The following is a 19,324-nucleotide window of genomic DNA, read 5'->3' as shown; positions in this document are numbered from 1 at the left end:
ACTTAACCAGCATGGCTACCACAGCATTCTGCAGCGATAAGCCATCCCATCTGGTTGCAATGTTCTCAGAACATAAGATATGAATGTTCTAGGCAGGTTTCAGGAGAACATTCATGTGTTCAGTTTTCCATGGGTTAGGAGATTATTCCATCAATGTCCCACAGCTCCAAGCTGTGTAAGGGCTATTTGACCAAGAAAGAGTGAAGGAGTGCTGCATCAGATGACCTGGCCTCCACAGTCATCCGACATCAACCCAATTGAGATGGTGTGGGATGAGTTGTACCACAGAGTGAAGGAAAAGCAGCCAACAAGTGCTCAGCATATGTGGGAACTCCTTCAAGACTGTTGGAAAAGCATTCCAGGTGAAGCTGGTTGATGCTGGTTCAAGGAAAAGGGTGACCTTTGAAGAATCTAAAATGTAAAATATATTTTGATATAACACTTATTTGGTTACTACATGATTCCATATGCGTTATTTCATAGTTTTGATGTCTTCACTATTATTCTACAATGTAGAAAATAGTAATAATAAAGAAAAATCCTTGAATGAGTAAGTGTGTCCAAACTTATGACTGGTACTGTAAGTATTCACACCCCTAAGTCGATACCTGGCAGCGATTACAGCTGTGAATCTTTCTGGGTACGTTTCTAAGAGCTTTCTAAGAGCTTTCCACACCTGGATTGTGCAACCTTTGCCCATTACTCTTTTCAAAAAATGTCTAGCTCTGTCAAATTGGTTGTTGATCATTGCTAGACAACCATTTTCAGGTCTTGCAATAGATTTAAGTAGATTTAAGTCAAAACTGTAACTCTGCCACATTTACTGCCTAAGCAAGTCCAGTTTTTTTTGTTGATATTAATCTCACTGTGTCTGGTGGAAAGCAGACAACCAGGTTTTCCTCTAGGATTTTGCCTGTGCTCAGCTCCATTTCTTTTTTTATCCTGAAAAACTCCCCAGTCCTTAATGATTACAAGCATACCCATAAGATGATGCAGCCACCACTATGCTTGAAAATATTGAGAGTAGTATTCCGTAATTGGATTTGCCACGAACATAACACTTAGTTTTCAAGACAAAACGTTATTACTTTAGTACCTTGTTGCAAACAGGATGCATGTTTTAAAATATTTGTATTCTGTACAGGCTTCCTTATTTTCCCTCTGTCATTTAGGTTAGTATTGTGGAGTAAATACAATGTTGTTGGCAATCCTCAGTTTTCTCCTATCACAGCCAATAAGCTCTGTAACTGTTTTAAAGTCCCCAGTGGCCTCATGGTGAAATCCCTGACTGGGTTCCTTCCTCTTCGGCAACTGAGTTAGGAAGGACCTCTGTGGCTTTGTAGTGACGGTGTATTGATACACCATCCAAAGTGTAATTAATAACTTCACAATGCTCAAAGGGATATTCAATGTCTGCTTTTTAAAATTTGTACCCATCTAACAGTGGAATTGCTTGGGTAGCTCTCTTATTTAGTATACGTAGCTAAGGGAGGTTTTCCAATACCTCTCAAAGAAGGGTGGGTAAAAAAAACTTAAAAAAACAGACATTGAATATCCATTTGAGCATGGTGAAGTTATTAATTACACTTTGGATGGTGTATCAATACACCCAGTCAATACAAAGATACAGGCGTCCTTCCTAACTCAGCTGCCGGAGAGGAAGGAAACCGCTCAGGGATTTCACCATGAGACCAATGGGGGCTTTAAAACAGTTATAGAGTTTAATGGCTGTAATAAGAGAAAACTGAGGATCAACAACATTGTATTTACTCCACAATACTAACCTAATTGACAGAGTGAAAAGAAGGAAGCCTGTACAGAATATTTATTTTTCTCCAAAACCTGCATCCTGTCTGCAACAAGGCACTAAAGTAATACTCCCAAAAAATTTGCAAAGCAATTTACTTTTTGTCCTGAATAAAAAGTGTTATGTTTGGGGCAAATCCAACACAACACATTACTGAGTACCACTCTCCACATTTTCAAGCATAGCGGTAGCTGAATCATGTTATGGGTATGCTTGTAATCGTTAAGGGCAGGGGAGACTATCAGGATAATAAAGAAATGGAATGGAGCTAAGCACAGGCAAAATCATAGAGGAAAATCTAGTTCAGTCTGCTTTCCACCAGACAGTGGGAGATTAATTCACCTTTCAGCAGGACAAAACACATTGGAGTTGCTTACCAAGAAGACGGTGAATGTTCCCGAGTGGCCGAGTTGCAGTTTTGAGTTAAATCTACTTGAAAATACAGTCAAAGCCTATGAATACTTTCTGAAGACACTGTATGTCTGCTGCAGAGGGAGAAGAGAGAGCCATGAGAATTCTTTTTTTGATCAGTGCTAAAACAAATTGGTTTCCCATTTAAAAAGATGGAGAACAAGCTATGCTGAAGTTGTTGTGCAGGTACAGCCAACAAGCACAAAAATTATATTGCAATATTGTCAAAACTATACGATATATCGTCAAAAAGAATATCCCGATATGTAACTCTATCAATTTTTTCTCCCACTATTATCCAGGGGGTGAGCACACTCTACCGCTAAGGGACAGTTTAGTTAGTGCAACATAAGACAGTCTCGTGTTCCAAATGTTTGTTTTAGTAGCGTGAATCGTTCCTGTTCACACCGAGGTGAAGAGCAGAATAATTGAATCAATGAATCTGAGCCTCAAGCTTATCTTCTGTGGAAGACGGGGCTTCCAGCGAGGCGCAGATTTCATTGGCCTTGTCAGGTGTGATTTTAGATCCTTCAACCGAAGTCACGAGAGTGCAACTGCCCATATTATGTTGTACCGAAGTTGACTGACTGAAAGTGAACAGGTGTGTAAGGCCCAGTGCGGTGTGTTCATTAGTCTCGCCTGTAGTTTCTGTGTTAGTGATTCCTTTTGAGTCTGGAACTCATTGGCACTCTCCACTTCCTCTTTCAGCCTCTCCAGTTCCTGCAGGGAGGAAAAAGATACATTTACATGTTTCAAGTTTTATTTGTCACATGCACAAGTATAGTGGAATGCTTAACTTGCAAGCCCTTCCCAACAGTGTAGTATTCAATATCAAAATAGTTTAACAAAAAAAAACAGGAGAAATAAGAGAAAAAAGGACAATGTAAGCTATATACTGTATAGGGTCAGTGCCAGTACCAAATGTACAATGTGCAGGGATACTGGAATGGCTCAAAGACACAGGGCTTACATGTATGCGTTCTCCCTCACAAATGCAGTTTACATGCCACAAGCACATGCGCGCACACACGCCTTACCTCCTCCTTGGACTTTAATGCTGACTCCAGTTCTTCTATGGTCTGGTTGAGCTCCGTCTTCTGGGATTTGATGACGGTCATCTGACCACTCACACACTCCAGCTCTGTCACCTGAGGACATACACAGTCTGGGTAATCATACAGCTTCTTTATGTTCTTTGTGTAACCATTCTGATCCGTTTGTGTAGCCTCTCTCGATTACAGACCTGGGTTCAAATTCTATTTCTAATATCTCAATTACTTTCACATTACACTTCGAAGTAAGTATTCCGATAAGTTTTATTTGTAAAGACAAGTAGTTGAATATTGGAATGTATTTTAAAATACACTTGGAAAGTATTGGCATGCATTTAAAAAGACTCAAATACACTGACTCAAAAGCACTCGCATGCATTTAACTGAGGTATTTGAACATAATTTTTGAAAAATTAGTATTTAAAAATACTTTCAAAAAGTTCCAATACAAAGTAGCTGATTCGGGGCACATTATTTGAAAAAAACTCAACAACACAGAAAATAAGTATTTAAATAACAGATAATCAAATACACATGTATTGAAAACCAGGTCTGCTCTCTTACCCGTATATAAACTCAGTCTTACCCGTTTGTGTAGCCTCTCTTACTAGTTTGTATAGTTTATTTATCTTAGCCATTTATGTATTCTCTCTCTATTACGCCTTTATAAAGTTAGTCAGTCTTACGCGTGTATGTAGTCTCTCTGCCTCCTCCTGGTAAGCAGCCAGTTGTTGTTTCCACTGTTTGACATTGGCTGTGGACTCCAGCAGAGCTGCTGTCAGCTTGGCATTGTTGCCCTTCAGGGCTGCCAGCTCTGCCTCCCAGTGCTTGTTTATACTGGACGAACTGGAGACAGACAGACAGCCAATCATAAACTTCAGAAGTGTTTAGGTGACCATGAGCGGAGACCAAGATCCAGGCTATTTAGACCAGGACAAGACCAAGACTGCTTTTTTGTAGTCTTGAGTGGTCTTAAGACCACAAGATTAACACTCCATCTCTGATAAAACGTCATAATTGTCTTCCTGAAGAATAAAAATGCTATCATTTGACTCTTGGGTAGAATACTAAACCATTCCAGTAGCAATGTACAAATTATACACGTTCAACTTCATGTTCATCAGCATTACCAAGCTCAGAGGGCAGAGGTGACATAAGGGGAACCACGTATAGTGAATATGGAGAGCTGGGGGGACCAAATGCATTTCCATTCATTTAGTAATTCATAATTAAAATCAGAGCCACACAGTGTTTTAACGTAATGCTTTACTGCTGTCCAGGGGCTCTGGGACCACATGAATAAGAGATGGATAAATAGACACATCCAAGGCCTGGCCGGGCGAACCGCACGCACGCACGTACGCACGCACGCACGCACAGTGCTGCTGCTGTGCCAATTTCATTTTAAACCATCACTCTAAAGAGAGGTCCCAGTGGACAGTTAAACCCCCCCCCATTACCAGGCTGAACATGGGAGCACTGTGGAGTACTGCGTCTGTTCAGCGTGTAACAGAGGAAGATGAGGGAGTTTTAAATGAGGGAATTAGAAGACAGTTAGCTTAACATTTCCACAGAACTGAATGTGTTCATTTCTTCAGCCTTCGTCCACTGTCCGAACATGCGTTGCCCACTAAGGTGCACTCTCTTTGGGCTTGCCACCCTACTCCTGCCCCCGGTTTTAGAGCCTGGTTCTTACCTGTGAGAGAAGGGCAGTTGGTTCTGAGACGGCTCGGCACGGGGCTCGGGGAGGTACTGCGGCGTTTCGGGGGTGGTGCCCCTCTCGTCATCAGTGCCGTTGATGCTCTCCGGGGTCAAAGGTGACTGCAGGTCGCCGGTGGCTGACTCCTGGAATGACGTAAACCAGAAGGTTAAAAGGAACAAAAATACCCATAAACTGTTGTTGTATGTTCTCGTGTGCTGGGTAAAGAAAAGACTGATGTAATGTGGAGAGAATACCTGCAAAACTGATTTATACTCCACAGAAAGTGATGTTACATTTAGTTTTTTTTCAAGTGAGTTTTTGTTTTTTCTCAAGTGAGTAGGCCTATGTGTTTTTAAGTGAGCCTGAAACATCACTTTATGGGAGTATAAATATCTGACATTGGGAGATAGGAAAGTTCATCTGAGACTGAGAAGGGGTTAATTAATCTGGGTGTTAATCTGAAATTAGGATGGGAGAGAGCGAGAGGGGTTGTTAATCCACGGCGGAGGGCAGGGTTCTCCCCAAAGAGTGGAACAGTGCCATTCAACACCTTGTTCAATTCCGGTTTAAATATATACTGTACATCAATTTTTCGAAGATACTGCTGCGACAACATTCTGGGGAGACCCCCTGAAGGGGTGGGCTGGAGTGTGTTAGCCTGGGGTTGGGTGGTAGTTGGAGGTGTCAACGCTGGACTGGGGTAGGAGGCGACGCAGGAGGGTTATCTGAGACTGGGGTCAGATGACAATGATTTTGATTTCATTTTACCTTCTTTCTTACAGGTACTTTGGGAGGTACTTTGGGAAGTACTGGGAGCACATTCTTTTTTACTGCAGCGACCTGGGAAAGAGTTGCGGGGGAGAAGAGATGAGTTGAATGAGCCAATTGAAAGCTGGGGGTGGTTAGGTGACCAGGTTGGGAGTTTAGCCAGGAAACTGGAGTGAACACACTACTCTTGCCATGGGAGTGGTGACCACGAACACTCCCATTAGGAATCAGTTTAACGTCTCATCCAAGGGACTTTACGCTTTTGCAGGGTGGTGTTTCCAATCACTTCCTATGATACTTAAATCATTTGAGGTCCATTCACTCCCATTGTTTTCCGGTAAAAAAAATATGTAAGGAAAGGGTTATCCTGGTCCAAAGACTCCATGAGGATGGGGTTAGGATTAGGGGTGTGTGTTGTTGGGATTACCTGAGAAGGGGTGCTGGTGAGTTCCATCTTCTCCTGGGATTTCTCCTTGGCTAACCGAGCTGCCTCTTTAAACTCAGCAAACTTCTCTGCGAACTGTGAAAGAACCACAAAGACACAGACAAAACTGACTAGACCAGTCTGTGTGTTTGTGATGTGTGTGTCTGTACGCACAGGCGTGTTTGTGAGCTCAAGCTTGCGTATGTGTCTCCCTGTCCCAGTCTGTGATCCCCCACATGGTTCAAGATGTCCACCATAGAGAGAAACAGTAATGGCGTCATTTTGTAGGCACTAACTCCGCCAAGGTTCGTTGGACAAAGCCTATGGGGAAATGAATGGCGTTTCTGTAGGATTTTGGGATAAACTCAGAAAATAAGGTCTGTGGTAAACACAGGCTTAGGAGATCTTATACGTTTTGTTCTATGAGATCATCTTCATCAGTGCAACCTTTTGTGAATTTTGAAGCATTTATGTAATGAAAAAATAAGCACATAAAGGCTTCATAATTCATAAAGGTCATGTTAACTGACTGATATCGCACAGAACAAAACGTAGAAGATCTCCTAAACCTGTGTTAATCTCAGAACTTTTTTTGGCGTTTATCCTAAAACCCTATTCTTTCCTCATTCATTTTCCCCATAGGGAAGGCTGAACGAACCAGAGGTAACTCATTTCCTGGTTTTAGGACTAGATGCTGGCGAGCTCTATTGTCCCTGTATCCAAGCAAACAAAGGTAACCTGCCTAAATGACTAATCGCCCAGTAGCACTCACTTATGTCATCATGAAGTGATTTGATCCCACCTGGACAAGAGGAATACCTATGTGAGAATACAGTTCATCAACTACAGTTCAGCTTTCAACACCATAGTCCCCTCCAAGCTCATCGCTGAACTCCACTCTCTGCAACTGGATCCTGGACTTCCTGACACGCAGACCCCAGGCAGTGAGCATAGGCAACAACAACCTCCCCCATGGTGACTTTCAACATGGGGGCCCCCAGGGGTGTGTGCTCAGCCCCCTCCTGTACTCCCTGTACACCCATGACTGCGTGGCCACGCATGACTCAAACCATCATTAAGTTTGCTGACGACACAACAGTGCCTCGGAACAACAGGCTCCGAGACAGCTTCTACCACCTGGCCATCAGAATGCAAACCAGCTAACCCTATCGGTCTCTCAGTCTGCACCTTAGTGACTATCTGCACTGACTCTCCACACATCCAACCCTTACACACAAGCACACACACACACATAACCACCCACAAGACCACAAACAGTTGCTCTAGTAGATGAGTGGTAAGTTGAGCCATTTTTTACATTCAGCATCACTCCGTCAAGGGAAATATAGTAAGGATATAACGGTTTCAAATGTTTAGGATATGACTGCGTCGGTCCCAAACCGATCCAAATGTAGCATGCGCCGATCAGAAAATGTATTCAAACGTTACAAATCGCAGATTCACTAACATGGTTTTGCTCATATTACTTTCTCTCTACCTTCCAAAAAAATACCTCACCTTTTGTGACATCTTCAGTGTCAAACTAAGCATGTAACTGTGTTGACAGTCAATGATCAACAATTAATTTTGCCTGCCGAACAACCCTAGGGAATATCAGTAGCCTAGTCAAACTGATGTAGTCGACCTGTTCCTGATCTTGCACAACTGCGCGGCACCTTCAGCATTCAAATGCTAAAATGTCTTGCGCAATATTAGGCTTCATTAGATGAGTGACAACCCATGTAATTTTCTAGGTTATTGTTATCTATGCACTGTTGAAAATGGTGCTTTACCGGTATAAAAAGTGAGCTAACGGAGACAACTCTCATCTGGCTATACATGCTGAACAATAGATTTTATTTTGATTGTTCCGGTTTACCATCAGTAATAGTTTTGCTTTAAACTATCAGTGCATATGGTCATTTTTAGATATACGTACACGTTACAGTTGATGATTTCATAACGAGGAATCACTTTGTGAGGCGCACTGCATGTAGTGATGTGCAGTTCGCAAACGATACGTTCTTTTTGAACTACTATTTTTACTGACTCGAGAGTCATGATTCGTTTTTCTCAGTGACTTGTTCATTTTAGTTGTTCATTTGACCCGCTGGCTGCAATGAGTACTATAGCACAGGTATTCTCAAACTGGGGTACGCTCAATGCCGTCGGGGTACGCCAAATAAAAATGCGATTTACATTTTTTATAAATAAAAATATCAAACAGTCACTTTATATTTTCCAACAGGGCTATACATTTGGGTGAGTTTTTCCCCCCGCCTGAGTAGCCTAGTTTCACTGCCAAAAATTAAATTAAACCATCTAGTGTTCAGCGAAATAACAACACAATGTCAAATACAGGTAGCCTAGTCAAATAATTAACATCCAATCACATTACTCTCTCGCGGGAATTCCACTAACGGTCCATATGTAGCCAAACGTAGCTGCTGCTCATTCCGTTTGCTCGAAAATTGATTAATGGTTAAAAAAGTAAGGCCCGCATCCATAGAGACATGTACCAGCTCTACTGGTAGTACTGCTACTACCAGCAGTACTACACCTGCACCTGTCAACGACACAAGTTGTTCTGCTTCCACGAGCACATCCAATGCTAGCATCAGTAATTCTACATTTGTTGTTAGCCCAGCTAGCATGGACACTGACAGTTGTGAATCTGATGCAGCCAAAGAGCTACTGCACCTTACCCGGGAAAGCCCTGAACAACAGACAGGGATGTTGGACCATCGAAGAGGTGCAAATATGATGAGAACTACATTGATTTGGGGTTCATTTATATTGGGGGTAGTGCCTTTCCTCAGCCAGTGTGTTATATGTGCAAAAGTACCATCTCACAACTCGATGAAACCTTACCTCTTGTGCAGACATTTAGAAGAAAAAAACATGCCCGTTTGGAAAATAAGCCACAGGAGTTTTTTGAGTGAGAAATAAGACGACATTCGAGTAGTAAGACATGTATAAAAGCAACAGATATCATTAATAAGAAGGGGCTAGAACTTCTTATATGGTGAGCTACCGAGTGGCTAGGACAGGCAAGCCCCATACTATTGTGGAGGACTTAATTCTTCCTGCTGCTCTGGATATGGCTGGGACAATGCTGGGGGGAAAGGCCCAAAAAACTATACAGACAATGACTTCATCAAACAACACTGTTTCACAACGCATCAGTGACATGGCAGGAGATGTTTTGAAACAATTACTGCTTCGTATACAAGCCAGTGAATTCTATGTGTTATAGCTGGATGAGTCAACAGACGTGGCGGGCCTGGCACAGCTCCTGGTATATGTCCGTTGCGTTTATGAGTGTTCAATTAAGGAAGACATCCTCTACTGGAAACCAGGAAAACAGAGGATATTTTTAAAGTACTGGACAGCTTTGTGACATCAAATGGACTTTGGTGGTCAAGATGTGTTGGTATCTGTACTGATTGCGCAAAAGCCATGACAGTGAGACATAGTGGAGTGGTAATGCGCGTGCAAGCAGTTGCTCCCGACGCCACTTGGGTACACTGCAGCATCCACCGAGTCTCTTACTGCCAAGGGAATGCCTGACAGCTTGAAAGACGTTTTAGGCACTACTTTGTTCAAGAAAGGCCCCTGAACTCACGTGTATTTTCTGCACTATGCAATGATATGGGCAGCGACCATGTAACGCTTTTACAACATACAGAAGTGCTCCCAGAATCTACCTGCCTAGAAGGCAGATTGCGGACAGAACGCAGGTATGTAGACCACCTCAAGATAAAAACGTAATATTCAATATCGGTAAGTTAGACTAAATATGAGCACTACACAATCTGGTGGGTAATAACCTTCAATCTAAAAACAACACAAAACAAATCATAAGACTAGAGAAATTTATCGAAAAATATTCCAAAAACAAGCAACACCCAAACATGACGGAGAGTAAGACAGGGGAACCCATTTCAAAACAAAAACGTGACTCTTCTACAGACACAGACGTTTTAATCTTTTCACTACCCGGAATGGTAAAGGTCGAAACCGATCTGTTAAAAATCAATAAATGACAAACTGGGCATACTTGAACTAGTCGGTAAGGATATTAAAGAGTTGAAGGCAAGCCTCGAGATGAGTGACAAAAAAGCTGTGACATTGGAGAAAGACACAAACAAGCTAAAAGGGACAGTCAATAAGATTGAAACTGAAGTTAATGACCTTAAAAAGCAAATAATGACACACAATTCTAGCCCTGTTATGGATTGCAATAATACAAAAAATACATATAGCTTTTCAATCTATCTTCAAATATAACTAATTGGAACACAAAAGCACTAATTCAACATGGTGGAGATAATAACATCAGACAGAAGGCACAGTATGTGGGTATGTGTGGATGTATTGAGATGGATGGTGTGGTGTGTGTTTTTTGGTGTTTAGGAAAGTGTGGCATTGAGTGAGTGAGAAAGGAAATGGTTGCATATCCCAGAACCAATATTTCTGTGAGCAGGGGTTGTGAGAGAGCTTTCAATTTTGTGCAGATGAGGGATATACATTTTATAATGAATTATACTTATTTATGTATTGTCCTATCATGGTGGAACAGCATTTTAAAATAAATTATACATCTAATTTACAGTGGGGAGAACAAGTATTTGATACACTGCCGATTTTGCAGGTTTTCCTACTTACAAAGCATGTAGAGGTCTGTAATTTTTATCATAGGTACACTTCAACTGTGAGAGACGTAATCTAAAACAAAAATCCAGAAAATCACATTGTATGATTTTTAAGTAATTAATTTGCATTTTATTGCATGACATAAGTATTTGATCACTTACCAACCAGTAAGAATTCCGGCTCTCACAGACCTGTTCGTTTTTCTTTAAGAAGCCCTCCTGTTCTCCACTCATTATCTGTATTAACTGCACCTGTTTGAACTCGTTACCTGTATAAAAGACACCTGTCCACACACTCAAGCAAACAGACTCCAACCTCTCCACAATGGCCAAGACCAGAGAGCTGTGTAGGGACATCAAGGATAAAATTGTAGACCTGCACAAGGCTGGGATGGGCTACAGGACAATAGGGAAGCAGCTTGGTGAGAAGGCAACAACTGTTGGCGCAATTATTAGAAAATGGAAGAAGTTCAAGATGATGGTCAATCACCCTCGGTCTGGTGCTCCATGCAAGATCTCACCTCGTGGGGCATCAATGATCATGAGGGAGGTGAGGGATCAGCCCAGAACTACACGGCAGGACCTGGTCAATGACCTGAAGAGAGCTGGGACCACAGTCTCAAAGAAAACCATTAGTAACACACTACGCCGTCATGGATTAAAATCCTGCAGCGCACGCAAGGTCCCCCTGCTCAAGCCAGCGCATGTCCAGGCCCGTCTGAAGTTTGCCAATGACCATCTGGATGATCCAGAGGAGGAATGGGAGAAGGTCATGTGGTCTGATGAGACAAAAATAGAGCTTTTTGGTCTAAACTCCACTCGCGGTGTTTGGAGGAAGAAGAAGGATGAGTACAACCCCAAGAACACCATCCCAACCGTGAAGCATGGAGGTGGAAACATCATTCTTTGAGGATGCTTTTCTGCAAAGGGGACAGGACGACTACACCGTATTGAGGGGAGGATGGATGGGGCCATGTATCGCAAGATCTTGGCCAACAGCCTCCTTCCCTCAGTAAGAGCATTGAAGATGGGTCGTGGCTGGGTCTTCCAGCATGACAACGACCCAAAACACACAGCCAGGGCAACTAAGGAGTGGCTCCGTAAGAAGCATCTCAAGGTCCTGGAGTGGCCTAGCCAGTCTCCAGACCTGAACCCAATAGAAAATCTTTGGAGGGAGCTGAAAGTCCGTATTGCCCAGCGACAGCCCCGAAACCTGAAGGATCTGGAGAAGGTCTGTATGGAGGAGTGGGCCAAAATCCCTGCTGCAGTGTGTGCAAACCTGGTCAAGAACTACAGGAAACGTATGATCTCTGTAATTGCAAACAAAGGTTTCTGTACCAAATATTAAGTTCTGCTTTTCTGATGTATCAAATACTTATGTCATGCAATAAAATGCAAATTAATTACTTAAAAATCATACAATGTGATTTTCTGGATTTTTGTTTTAGATGACGTCTCTCACAGTTGAAGTGTACATATGATAAAAATTACAGACCTCTACATGCTTTGTAAGTAGGACAACCTGAAAAATCGGCAGTGTATCAAATACTTGTTCTCCCCACTGTATTTATTGTCCTATCATGGGGAACTACATTTTTAAAATAAATTATACATCTAACGTCCTATATTGATGGAACGGTCCACAACCCTATACACCCACCTGAACAACCCAGACACTAAGAAGTCCCTATCTATTTTATGGGCCTGCTGTATGCGGCCTGTATGCAGCCAAAATGTGGTCAGAGACCTTCTAGAGCAGCACCACCCCCTCAAGATTATGAGCCTGCCTGGCAGGGTTGGTCCTGCAAAGCCAGAGCCCCCTGATGGGAGAGCATAATATACAAGGAAATTCTCAACGCTGCTAATGAGAAACTTGATGACCTTGTACCTAGCCGGTGGGGATTCCGGTGGGGTGCACCCACCCAGGTAGTGGCAGTGCTGGCAACACTAGCTGCAGTAACCCATGGGGAGGGGGTCACACTCAGACATTCAGAGAGGGAGGATATTATTGTGGCCATGGCGGCACAAAATCAAAGGTCTGACTGCACGGAGATGCTTGAGAATATGGTCACTACGGGGTACCATGTTGTGGGGGTTTCAGGGGAAGGGGGTATATCTGACCTCCATCATCTAGGACGTGACAATGGTTAAGCAAATCTCCCCATTTCTGCCCATTTTTCTGCTCAGTTTTGCAGGCCTTCTCATACAGCTGCGACTATATATGCATTCGTAAATCAAGACCTTTCTTGAGTTGGGCTCTTGGATGGTGCAACTGTTGAGAATCTGAGTCTGTGGTTGTTGTGGGGGAAAGGGGTTGAGTGTGTATGAGTGTGTATCCCACAACTGTTGCGAGGGAGTAAAAGATGTTACGGACAATATAGGATGAATCACAATAATTGTTTGCTAAAATAATAATTGCTTGCCATAATGTAATTTTGGTAATGGTGAGACTGGTGAGAGGTAAAAATCCTTTGCATAATCTGCCTACATTACTACAAATATTAATTGCTAATTATGGAAAATAAGAAACAGTTTTTTTTTTTAATCTATATTTTTTTTAAATGGCTATACATAATACAAATCGAGGTGAGGGCGATGGAAATGCATTTGATCTGCTTCTGTTCTGTGGGTGGCAGTGTGTGCTCTTTTCGAAGAGTGGGTCCCGGTCTCTCCGGGGCCAAGCGATCCGGGGGTGGTCCACTGGGCATTGGGATAACAACCGAACTCGGGGTGAGGAGTGGTTTTAACGGGTGGAATAGTGAGGACCAATTGGAGGTTTACTTAGTAGCAATGCAAATATCATGGTACAGCTACATAGATACTCAATCATCATGTTACTTTTTAATGGTACGTTTACAAACATATATTATGATAAATAGAATTGAAACTTGTGTCTTATTATGGTAATTGGTGAAATAAGTATAGCCAGTTATAATAGTAATGGCTTAGCAGATAATAAAAAAAAGATGATCAGTATTTACCTGGCAAAAAGAGAAGGAATATAATATCTATTGTTTACAGGAAAAATTTTGATTAAGTTTTGTGGAAAAGGGACTGGGCGGGAGAAATATATTTCTCCCATGGGCAAAGAAATTCAAAAGGGGTGATGATATTAATTAACAGTAATTTTGATCCAAATGTGTAAATTGTCCAAACAGACCATAATTTGCAAATAAATTCATAAAAATTCCTACAATGTGATTTTCTGGAATTGTTTTTCTCATTTTGTCTGTCATAGTTGAAGTGTACATATGATGAAAATTACAGGCCTCTCTCATCTTTTTAAGTGGGAGAACTTGCACAATTGGTGGCTGACTAAATACTTTTTTGCCCCACTGTACATGGCGGAGGCTTAATCAAGCTAGTCGTCTTGATTACTTTCTTATGTCATTCTCTCTGGTACCAAAAGTTTAAAAGGTGTTAATAAGGGACAGAATGAGGTCAGATCCTCACATAATTGGCATATATATTACACTTACAAAATTTCCACGTGGGCGAGGATATTGTAAACGTAATCAAAGCCTACTGGATGATAACTTGTTTTTTTAACTAGGATAGAATAATTTATAACTGACTTTTTCCAACATAACATAGGTACAGCAGATCCCCTTATTGTATGGAACACTTTTAAATGTGCTTTTAGAGGCCATGCAATTCAGTACTCATCTATAAAACAAAAGCAATTTAGGTCAAAATTAACCATATTAACAAAGGAATTTGAAGGAATAACAGTACAGTTAGGTAGCAAATAAAACTGTACCATAGAGGCACAGAATAAGTTAGAGGAAAAACAAAAGGAAATGGAGGAATGTATTCAAGAAAGATCCAGTATAATATATTATAAAATTAAAGTGAACTGGATGGAATATGGGGAAAAATGCACCAAATTCCTTTTCAATCTTCAACATAGAAATGCTACCAAAAAAACATGTATTGAAACTTGTTACAAATGATGGAGTCACGCATGATTCACCAAGCGATATTTTGAAAGAGGAAGAAAAGTACTTGAAGAATATGTTTTCATTTCAGTTGCCTCCATCTCCACTAACCGAAGCTAATTGTGTGGATTTTTTCCCTTTTAATAATGTAAAATTAACATCTGTACAGAAAGACTCATGTGAAGGCCAAATTACAGAGGAGGAACTTTTGATGCAATTAAAGCCTTTAAGGCTGGGAAAACTCCAGAGCTGGATGGCATACAAGTGGAAGTATACCAAACTTTTTTTGATATACGCAGAGGACCATTATTAGCATGTTTTAACCACTCCTATATAAATGGTAGATTAACGGACATGCAACAAGAAGGTCTGATTTCATTATTACTGAAACAGGATCCAAGTGGTATATATAAAGATCCAGTCTATTAAAAAAATTGGAGGCCTCTTACACTTCAGTGTTGTGATGCAAAAATTCTTCTAGCTAAATGCTTGGCGCATAGAATTTAAAAGGTATTGTCCGATATTATTCATCCTAATCAGACAGTTTTTTTTACATGGACGATACATTGGAGATAATAAAAGACAAGTACTGGAAACCATAGAATACTATAAAATATCGGGGAAACCAGGCATGGTTTTCATAGCTGATTTTGAAAATGCTTTTGATAAAGCACGACTGGAGTTTAAATATAAATGCCTGGAATATTTTGATTTTGTAGAATCTCTTATAAAAAATGGGTTAAAGTTATGTATAGTATCCCTAGTTGTAAAATAGTAAATAATGGCTACATCTCAGAAAGTTTTAAACTGTCAAGAGGAGTAAAACAAGGTTGTCCACTATAAGCATATCTATTTATTATTGCCATCGAAATGTTAGCTGTTAAAATTAGATCCAACAATAATATTAAGGGATTAGAAATCCAGGGCTTAAAAACAAAAGGTTTCATTTTACGCTGATGATTCATGTTGTTTTCTTTTAAAACCACAATTAGAATCCCTCCACAGCATCAGAGGATCTAGATACTTTTTTTAACCTCTCTGGATTAAAACCAAATTATGATAAGTGTACTATATCACGTATTGGGTCACAAAAAAATGCAACTGTTACATTAACGTGTAGTTTACCAATAAAATGGTCTGACAGGGATGTGGACATACTCGATATACATATCCCGAAAGAAAGAAATTCTCACTCCAATAAATTGTAATAGAAAGTTATCAAAAATAGATAAGATCTTGCTACAATGGAAAGGAAAATACCTGTCTATTTGTGGAAAAATCACCCTGATTAACTCTTTAGTCATATCACAGTTTAGCTATTTGCTTATGGTTTTGCCTACACTCAGTGACCTGCTTTTTAAATTATATGAACAAAAAATATTCAATTTTATTTTGGATGGCAAGCCAGACAAAATTAAAAGGCCCTATTTATATAACGAATATGAATTCGGAGGGCAGAAATAATAAAATATTAAAGCATTAGACCTCTCACTAAAAGGCATCAGTCATACAAAAGTCATACTTAAATCGGAAATGGTTCTCTAGTAAATTAGTAAGAATGTCTCACCCCATGTTCAATAATGGCCTTTTTCCAGATTACAACCGCTCACTTTCAGTTATCTGAAAATGAAATCTGAAAAATATCGTTATTTTTTTAAACAAGCCTTAGAAAGTTGGTTGCAATTTCAGTTTAATCCACCTGAAAAGACAGAACAAATAATACAACAAATATTGTGGTTAAACTCAAATATACTAATTGATAAAAAAAACACTTTTCAATAAAAAAAGGTATATTCTTTGTAAATAATATCATAAATAGGACTGGTGGAGGTATGTCACACATAGAGCTAACACAGACATATGGAAATGTCTGCTCTACCAAAAATTACAACCAACTAATTGCAGCATTACCACGAAAATGGAAGAGACAAGTAGAAAGGGGAAAAAGTAAGGAACTTGTCTGTCGGCCCTGCATTAAAGACCAAAAATGGTTAAAGAAAATTGTGATAAATAAAAATATACCAATTTCGTTTAAGGACCAAAAAATTGACCGCTGTGCCATATAAGTTGCAAATTAGTTGGGAAGAGATTTTTTATGTACCCATTCCATGGCACATGGTTTATGAATTGACATGCAAAACGACGCTGGATTCAAAACTTAGAATTTTTCTATTTAAATTATTATTAAATTCTTGCAACCAATAAAATGTTATATATATGGAGGATACAATCTTCCCAGCTCTGCAGATTTTGCTGTGAGAAGGCAGAGTCATTAGATCATTTATTTTGGTACTGTCCATATGTTGCTCGTTTTTGGTCACAGGTCCAGGAATGCCTGAAGAATTGCAACATTTACCTAGAACTAACGCTGCAGATAGCAATACTGGGTGATTTGAAAAGTTGATCAATCTTATATTTTTTTTTGCAAAACTGTTTATCTTTAATTTACAACCTGTATAAGCGATGAGAATAGAAAGGTTCAGTATTTTTGTGAAGCATCACAGCACAGTAAAATATATGGCAAATAGAAATCCAAAATGGTTGGTGTTAAGAGATAGATGGGAGGGGTTGAATACAGCTGAAGGGTGGGAATAATAACAACAAGATAACCAATGTAAAACATACAGGGTCTGTAAAATGTTTATAGGTTCAGAAATGTTGTGAAATAGCACAGTTACAAATAAAAATCAAACTGGATGGCCATCAGAAATAGAGGAAGGCCAGGACTAAAAACAAACTAAATGTAACTATTGTAAAATAGATTGTGTCTGTAAAATGTCTATAGTATGTATAAACGGAAGGTAGAAGCCTAAGTATTATTGTTTATTAGTTTACTCCAATTAGGGGAGGGGTGGTAGGTTTTGTGGGGAATAATATAGGTATATTCAACAACAAAAAAGTGTGGTATGTATGTATGTGTGTATGAATGTTTATGTATATGCACCACCGTTCAAACGTTTGGGATCACTTAGAAATGTTCTTGTTTTTGAAAGAAAAGCACATTTTTGGTCCATTAAAATAACATCAAATTGATCAGAAATACAGTGTAGACATTGTTAATGTTGTAAATGACTATTGTATCTGGAAACGGCTGATTTTTTATGGAATATCTACATAGGGGTGCAGAGGCCCATTACCAGCATTCATCACTCCTGTGTTCCAACGGCACGTTGTGTTACCTAATCCAAGTTTAATAATTTAAAAAAGTCTAATTGACTTTTGCAATAATTTAAGCACAGCTGAAACCTGTTGTGCTGATTAAAGACGCAATAAAACTGGCCTTCTATAGACTAGTTGAGTATCTGGAGCATCAGCATTTGTGGGTTCGATTGCAGGCTCAAAATGGCCAGAAACAAAGAACTTTCTTCTGAAACTCGTCAGTCTATTCTTGTTCTGAGAAATTAAGGCTATTCCGTGAGAGAAATTTCCAAGAAACTGAATATCTCATACAACGCTATGCATATACACACAGCGTTGTATGAGATATATATATATATATATATATATATATTTACCCCAATAATATATGGGGGATTGGAAATGATACAGACAATTACATTGATGGAAGCAACAATCTATCCGCAATATTAAAGCTGATCCACCCTCTGAAAAAATTAAATACAGAGGTGCGCTGGTTACCAAGGGGCAAAGTATTGAAACGTTTTTTTTTATTAAATTGAGAGACGAGCTTAAACTTTTCTTTACTGACCACCATTTTCACTTGTCTGACCGCTTGCACGATGAAGAGTTTCTCACACGTCTTGGTGATGTTTTTTCTCGCCTAAATGATCTGAATCTAGGATTACAGGTACTCTCCGCAACTACATTCAATGTGTGGGACAAAATTGAGGCTCTGATTAAGAAGTTGGAGCTCTTCTCGGTCTGCAGTAACAAGTACAACACACAGGTCTTTCCATCATTGTATAGCGAAGCACCTGAGTGAGTTGAGTGCACAATTACGCAGGTACTTTCCCAAAACGGATGACACAAACTGGATTTGTTATCCTTTTCATGCCCTGCCTCTAGTCCACTTACCGATATCTGAACAAGCAGCTCTGTGAAAATAGCCACTGCCAGATTTCTGGATTGGGCTGCGCTCAGAGAATCCTGCCTTGGCAAATCTCGCTGTTAAGACACGGATGCCCTTTGCAACCACGTACCTATGTGAGAGTGGATTCTTGGCACTCACTAACATGAAAACTAAATACAGGCACAGACTGTGGGTGGAAAATGATTTAAGACAGACTCTCTCCAATACAACCCAACATTGCAGAGTTATGTGCATCCCTTCAAGCACAACCTTCTCATTAACCTGTGGTGAGCTATTCACAATTTCCGATGAACAAATAAGGTTTTATATGTAAGATGGTTAAATAAAAGAGCAACATTATTGATTATTTTTATTATTATTTGTGCCGTGGTCCTATAAGAGCTCTTTGTCACTTCCCACCAGCCGGGTTGTGACAAAAACGCACACTTATTAAAACATAAGAATGAGTGTATCGTACAGTGTGTGTGTGTGTGTCAAATCCACGTTTATTTGTCACGTGCGCCGAATACAGTGAAA

General features: G+C 40.1%; 1 protein-coding gene across 3 annotated transcripts in view; it reads right to left on the bottom strand.

Moving 5' to 3' along the window:
• Positions 1–19,324, bottom strand: part of LOC139552149 (homer protein homolog 1-like) — a 70,277-nt gene that overhangs the window by 8,401 nt on the left and 42,552 nt on the right. The window contains exons 4-9 of one of the 3 annotated variants that reach the window (XM_071363587.1): positions 6,168–6,260; positions 5,741–5,812; positions 4,967–5,115; positions 3,957–4,116; positions 3,256–3,366; positions 2,858–2,938 (exon numbers count right to left, since the gene is read on the bottom strand). In XM_071363587.1, the coding sequence (XP_071219688.1) occupies positions 2,858–2,938; positions 3,256–3,366; positions 3,957–4,116; positions 4,967–5,115; positions 5,741–5,812; positions 6,168–6,260 (666 nt within the window). Of the gene's footprint in view, positions 1–2,857; positions 2,939–3,255; positions 3,367–3,956; positions 4,117–4,962; positions 5,116–5,740; positions 5,813–6,167; positions 6,261–19,324 lie in introns of those variants that run through there. The other 2 variants (XM_071363588.1, XM_071363589.1) reach the window with 2 other exon arrangements.

Source organism: Salvelinus alpinus, chromosome 24 (genome assembly GCF_045679555.1).
Source record: "Salvelinus alpinus chromosome 24, SLU_Salpinus.1, whole genome shotgun sequence".
Classification (NCBI taxonomy): domain Eukaryota; kingdom Metazoa; phylum Chordata; class Actinopteri; order Salmoniformes; family Salmonidae; genus Salvelinus; species Salvelinus alpinus.
This window is presented reverse-complemented; position numbering and strand designations above follow the sequence as displayed.